The sequence below is a fragment of the Trichophyton verrucosum genome, assembly GCF_000151505.1.
Source record: "Trichophyton verrucosum HKI 0517 chromosome Unknown contig00296_1.f1.exp, whole genome shotgun sequence".
NCBI lineage: Eukaryota > Fungi > Ascomycota > Eurotiomycetes > Onygenales > Arthrodermataceae > Trichophyton > Trichophyton verrucosum.
Genome location: NW_003315453.1, coordinates 48,544 through 55,389, shown reverse-complemented (window position 1 = coordinate 55,389; position 6,846 = coordinate 48,544). Strand labels below are relative to the sequence as shown.

The 6,846-nt window shown below is 51.0% G+C and overlaps 1 protein-coding gene across 1 annotated transcript; it reads left to right on the top strand.

Moving 5' to 3' along the window:
* Positions 1-3,945: 3,945 nt before the first annotated feature.
* Positions 3,946-6,084, top strand: TRV_03604 (C2H2 transcription factor (Rpn4), putative; the record flags this gene model as incomplete). Its single annotated transcript, XM_003022234.1, has 1 exon — positions 3,946-6,084. One exon carries the CDS (start codon positions 3,946-3,948, stop codon positions 6,082-6,084), a length of 2,139 nt encoding a protein of 712 aa, XP_003022280.1.
* Between the last annotated feature and the right edge of the window lie 762 nt (positions 6,085-6,846).

Genomic DNA, 6,846 nt, shown 5'->3' with positions numbered 1-6,846 from the left:
GGAACGAAAAGCAAAAAAAGAGGGTAACTCAAGCTGTGGCTGTGCAGGCATTTCTCCCCATCGTGATTGGAAGGTGGGTTTTTTTTCCCTCTTTTGTGCCATTTTCTCTCCACTGGCCAGTTCGTTAGTTGGCTGATGGGATATCATGAAGAAGTGCGGTGTGCTCCTTTGGGAAAAAGGGGGAAGGATGGTCGCTTGAGCGTCCGTCTTGGTTGTCCGTAGGGCTGTAGGTACCCGCCTTTGCGCATGGGTAGCTTGTACTTTTGCTCCTCGGAACTCCCAACAGCTGCCACGAGTTTCTGCCATCCCCGCTAGGTTATCAAACAGCCCAGCAGATGCTCCGTTCGATTAGTAAATGGAATATAGGCAGGATAGCAGCGAGTTGCTCCGTCGGAACATCCGATTGCTCATGCTTCTCCTCGTCGTCGCCGTCGTCGGCGTCGGATGTCGGGCCCGTAGACTCGCCGTCGGCCGTCTCTCTCCCCTGCTGCCAACTCCGAGGTGAGGTGAAATAACCGTCCTGCAGGCTGGGCTGCTACTGGATCTTGGTATCGTGAGGTTATCCGCGAATTCTCGTGCATGTACCAGCTACCTCGTCCCTCGCCAATAGTACACTGGCGCTTAACCCTTCCCGTTCCTCTGCCTTTTCTTGCCTTTTGGCTCTCTTTTCAATCCATCAATCATTGTTCTCGTTTCCACTTCTGGGAAGCTTCTTGCTTTTTCTTCTTTTTCCTTGTTTGCTTTTTGGCTGCAAGCCCTGTCGAGTTGTGAAGAACGATGCTGTCTTTTTTCACTCGCTGCACCGCCACATGACGAGATCTGATGTCGTTGATGATGGAATCATCGATCTCGAACGGGCAGATATCGTAGTACTAACACCGCTTGGTACGGGGGTTATGTGTATTGATATCATAACAATTAATAATGGCTGACTATAGGCGTCACCATGAACATCAACCACCAACACGAGCGTTACACTGCTCACACGGTTCATGCCCAGTTCATGTCCACTCCTGCCTGACTCCCAGCTCGGGACCAAGATTTGTTTCGCATCAGAACCACGACCAAAACCAAGAACAAGGGGGAAGAAGCACCAACTAGGTTATCGTTCAAATCCCTAAGGCCGACTTTTTGCGTCTCGCTTCAGACCCCTAAATTAAAATAAATGCCATCGTCGTGCGAAACAATGGGCGGACGAATGATCGCTCGCATCTGGGCCGTACAAGAGGGTTGATGGTGCAATATGGATCTACAGCCGACAACAAGACAGACCATTTACCATCGCACCACCACTAAAAACCACATGTTTCTCCTCCTTTCTCCCTGGCTAAACTTCAGAACTGGAGATTGAGATCTGAGATTGACTTCTGTGATCTATCGAATTACGGATCTTGGATTTCTCATTGCTTTTTTTGGTTTTGCTTTGCTCTTTCAATCCAGTGGATTGGCTGTTTCCCTTGCTCTGCTTTCTCGAGATTCCCGGTGGAAAAGGCCGAGAAAAGAGACGCGATACCCAGTAGTAACTAAAAAAGTGGTGACCAGGAATTGACGAGCTCGTGAACCCAGTCAACGGAGCAACCTGGGTATCGGATTCTGCCCGTGTCGTAAAGTCAGTAAATCAGCAGCAACAAAGACAAGACTAAGAAGGGGGAGAAAAAAAAAGAAAAAGAGATAGTTAACTAAGAGAGAGCCCAGGATTTCGGAAACTATCCTATTCCTTACCCAGACAAACCCTTTCCCGAGCCTACCGTCCCTTGCTAGGCCCTACGTACCACTACGACGGGACACGAAGTAGTTGCCGTGCCCTTTACTGACTAGTCAGCAATATTGAATAATGTATTCCTGTTATTATTCTGATTTGTCAAACTGAACCCGGTCGACAGGGTATCTGACTAGCTTGGGTCGAAGCGTCTCAGAGACCCGATGGCCGAGTGATTGTGTCATCGGCGCGTCAGGAGTAGTCATCGATAGTAATCATTCTCGTAGTCACCGTAGTCACCGGCTAGAACCTCGCTGCCGGTCGGGGATAAGCTGGGTGAATTAATATTATTATTCCCGTTCGCGCAGGCTATGTAACTGTTGAGTCGACCTTGAGGTTTTCGATGTTCCGGGCGGCCGAGACAAGTCCGTCCGGGGTTCGAGGTCAGATGACCACCACGAGTCAGACAGCCGAGCCAGGGCGGGCTCGTCGCAGCAGCGATGGGGGGAGGGGGGAGGGAGATAACACAGGAATATTGAGAAGACAGCTGGAGATGATGCAGCGTGGTCGGAGCAGCACTACACCCATGGATGGTTAATCCTGTGGCTGGAGTAACAGAACGTGGAGGTCCCATCATCATCATCATCACCACCATCATCATAATCATCATCTCTCTGTGTGCTCTCGAACTATGCGTTGCTATTGACGACGATCCCCACGATCGACTTCACTAGCCACATAAGTCGCTCATATTAATGATGAGCTAACCGCACAGGATACATGTGAAGTAAGTAGCGAGTAAGCAAGCAAGTACAGACGGGACAGGGAAAGCCAAAAAAAAAAAGGAAGAGAGAAGCAAACTCATCACCCTCCAAAAAGCAACGAAGCCACTGCAAAAGAGCGAGCCCGATTAGAATCTCGTCGTAACCGGAAGAAGCAAGAAGGGACAACCAAATGACGATGAATTACTGCATCAGGTCGCATTCATGCATGCAGGTTGAGTTTCGTTGCTTTTTTGACTTCTTAGTTTGTTAATGTCATTGTGGCGGAGTTCGATCGGTGTAACCGGACAGGGCAAGGGTAAAGCCACAGACCACTCGACACCTTTTTTTTTTTTCCTTTTTCGCTTTTTCCTTTTCGACTCCAGTATCTCCGGGTAGGGACAAGAAGCGCATACGGAGTACGGAGCAAGACGGAGGACGGAGACCGGAGTAGTTCGGCTGCCCTTTTTGTGTTTTGTATCTAGTGTTAAGAAGTAACCTGTTAATTCCGCGAGTCGTGGGGTGATTAAGTAGTTAGCTAGGGGTTGGCGTACGGATATGCTGGCCTGGGCCTGGGAAAACAGCCCTAATGGCCTCTTCCCTCTTCCCTGCGCTCTCTCTGGGACCTCTTCTGGGACCCTTGAAGCTCTGCGTCCAGAGACGGGAAAAAGTACGGAGTAGCAAGGGCGCTTCGTCTTCCTCTGCTCGTCCTCGAGGGCTCTCGCCCTTGCTTGCTTCTTCCATGTTCTTTCGATGTCGTCGATGTCCTGCATAATAGCCCTGTGCACAAGCCCCCAAGCCCGAAGTTTTAGTGCGGAAACGGCCTTGGCATCCCGATCCAGCCTAGCGCGGATGACTAAAGGCGGTGAAGATTAAGGTTGCAATAATGAAAAAAGAGCCACGTCAAATCTTCCCGATCCGGCCTAGCGCAGATTAGCCTTTGCAAAAAACAATTAGACTTTTACGTAGACGCGGATACTATATAGTAAAGAAAAGAGAACTGCCTGGATATTTTGCTCCCATCACTTTCCTCAGGACATCAAGTCAACAGCAGACCAACAACCACCAACCAGCAAGGAAAGCCGCAGCTGGCGACATTTCAATTCACACAGCATAACCTCCCTGCACCAGCCACACCTTACACCAACTTACCAAGGCCACCCGAAGGGAGCTGAAAAGCAAAAAAGAAAAAGGCCAAAACGCAAAAAGGGACCTCCATGACCACGCATTGGGTTGCCGCACCGCAGATATAACAAACCACCTCCCACCTTTTTCTCCCCTCTCTCCTCTTTTTTTTTTTTAATTACTATATTCTTTTTATTATTATTACTATTATTTTTGATTCGAATCCAGTGGTACAAAGCAAAAGGCATTCCACAGAGTTTCAGCCCTAAAGGAGGTTGATTGGAGGTCTTGGCTCTCTCGCCACTTGAACCTCGCTGCAACTTTTTCCGGACTCGCGGGCAGGTATATCTATTAGAGAGGATGCTGTCCTCCATCCCTTCACTGTCGACATCATATATCCGCCACAGCACCGGCCCTTTTGCAGAGCAAACCCTCCTACAAGACCAGCTCGACCAGCTTGACCAGCTCGAGTCGCAGCTGCTTCTCTCTTCCTATCAACACCACCAACACCACAACCACAACCTCCAGCAAGACCAACAGCAAGAACAACATCACCACCACCAGACCTTCAGTGATATCAGTGATAGTCCATCGTTGACCTTCCCTGTTTACCACAGCTGCTCTACGCCGCCGCCAGAGTCTTCTTCTTCTGCCGTGGCCTCCCCTTACGCCTACGACTCCGCCTCTCCTGTCTTCTCTGTCCAGGGCTCTCCTGAGACCGACTTCATCTCTTCCTTCTACCACGGCGCAGGCGGCTTTTCTATGCCCGACGAGAGTTTCCCGCCTCGGGAAGACGGTCTATCGCATACTCCACCGCCACCTTCAATAAAGGTGTTCCAGTCTTCGCCGCATACCAGCAGCAGCAACACCAATAATAACCACCGCACCACCACTGCCGCCGCCGCCGCCGCCGCGAACAACAACAATAACAACCAGATGCTGTTGCAGTCCGGCCTATCTTATGAAGGAGATCTCCAGACGCTGCTACCGCCACAACAACGTAACCGTCACCGTCTCTCTCCCAGAGCACCCGGCCAGACATCCGGAACCCCAAGCGCCATCGCAAAACCTCAGCAACAACAACAACCTCAACAACAACAGCATCAGCAACCCGCCCAGCATAGGCGCACCCCATCCTCTTCCTCCAACGTCTCCCTCACTTCAGGCTACCACAGCTACTCAGGCTACGACCAAAGCTCCTCCAAACCTCTGCCCACCCCCGAGCAGACTCCCGTGCAGGCCTCCTTTCTGGGTCAGCCACAATTCCCTTCCTACGACCCGTCTTCCTCATACCGAAATGCAGGGGACCATACGGATATGGAAATGGCAATGAGACGAGCTGTATTTGAACAGCAGAGACAACATCAACAACAACAGCATCGTCAGCAACAGGCAGCTCACGCCGTTGAGGAAGAAGCAACTACTTTCCCCTCCTATACTCTCCCACCCTCCGTATCAACACTGAGTCACAACTCGTCAGCCACAACTCAGGGTCACATGAACGCCCGAGCTAACTCCCCCCGGGATGCCTCTCCCTGGGCCCAGCAGGTCAGCGTCTTCCAGAATGCTCTTCACCACCCATCGCATATGAACTCGTCCCTGCGAGGAATGGAGCTCATGAGCCACAATGGCCACGAGGAGCAGCCCAAGACCATATCACCCAAGGATGCCATGCTTGAGTTCCACGAGTCTCCTGCAGACAGCAGTAGCATGCCCCTTTTCCCTTCCCAGGCCGAGGCTTCTCAGTTTGAGGCTGCCGTGGCAACAACACTGGCCAATACCGACTTCTCCAACGATGCCTTTGCCCCTTTTTCCTCCGCCTCCCAGAATACTCCCCAGCCTTACTTCCTCGGCCAAACTGCCGGTGCGGACGTACTACAATACCAGACCAACACTCCCCAACAACAGCACCAGCCCCCACATCAACAACACCACAGCCACCCTCAGCACCAGCAGAACAGCGCCGAGTTCGCTGCCGCTCTAGCCGGCCTTGACCAGGCCGCTGGCGTCGACCGCAAGATGCAGGATCACGACTCAGATCTGGCTACCGGCAGACCAGACGACACTACCTCTGAAGCTGGCACCTACAGCTGTACCTACCACGGCTGTACCCGGCGCTTCGAGACACCCGCTCGGCTACAGAAACATAAGCGCGAGGCCCACCGCCAGACTACGCCGGGCTCACACATGCTCTCGCGTGACAACTCGACGCTGGGCGCACGCGGACTTAGCGCCCGTAACTCCCAGGCCGGACCTCACCGATGTGAGCGCACCAACCCATCGACAGGCAAGCCATGCAACTCTATCTTCTCGCGGCCGTACGACCTTACACGCCATGAAGATACGATACACAATGCCCGCAAGCAAAAGGTGCGCTGCCACCTGTGCACTGAGGAGAAGACCTTCTCGCGCAACGATGCTCTTACCCGGCACATGCGCGTCGTCCACCCCAACGTCACCTGGCCGGGCAAGCAGAAGCGAAGAGGTCGCGAGGACTAAACCTCCCTTCCCTCCTTCTCTTCTCCTCTCTCCCCTTCCTCCCCTGGCTCATAGCATTCATCGAATTGTGGATTCCTGACTTTTTTGCAAAAATAAAAAAACAAAAAAAGCACCCAACGCACTGCACACCGCACACCCACGCACACGCACACAAACACGTACACCCCATCTCGAGAGTGAGCTTGAAGCTACCTTTCGAGAGCGAGGGTATGATGTTTATTATGACGTCACGGCCACACCCCAACCAAGAAAACCACGCGGTTTTAGAGTTTGGCAGAATCAAAAGCCGGACCGAAGTGGGGCCTGGCCGATCGATCGTCTTGGCAGTGACGTCATTACTCAATTATCCTATTCTTAGCACCATTCTTTCCCTTTTCGTCATTTGCATATCGGAGTTTCTCTTTCTGGAAAGAAAAAGGAAATGGAACAAGGAAGGAAAGACGAAGATGACATTCTTACACAAAATATTACTACTGCAATGAAAGATGAAAGCAAAGCAAGCGTTTTTCCTCATTTTTATTGTCATTCTGGGAGGCTTCTTGGGACGTTTTTCTCCTTTCTGCTTGTTCGTGTTAATGAGTACTTATGATTTTTTTTTTGGTTCGAACTACTTACATAGGTTGGCTGGTTTCCCCCTTGTTTTTTGTTCTTTTTGTTTCTTTCCCTTTCCAAATAAGCAACTTTTTATATATACTTACCACGAACTCATACTTAATTACCTTTTTTTTCTTTTTTGCTTTTCCATATTTTACCTTTTTCTTT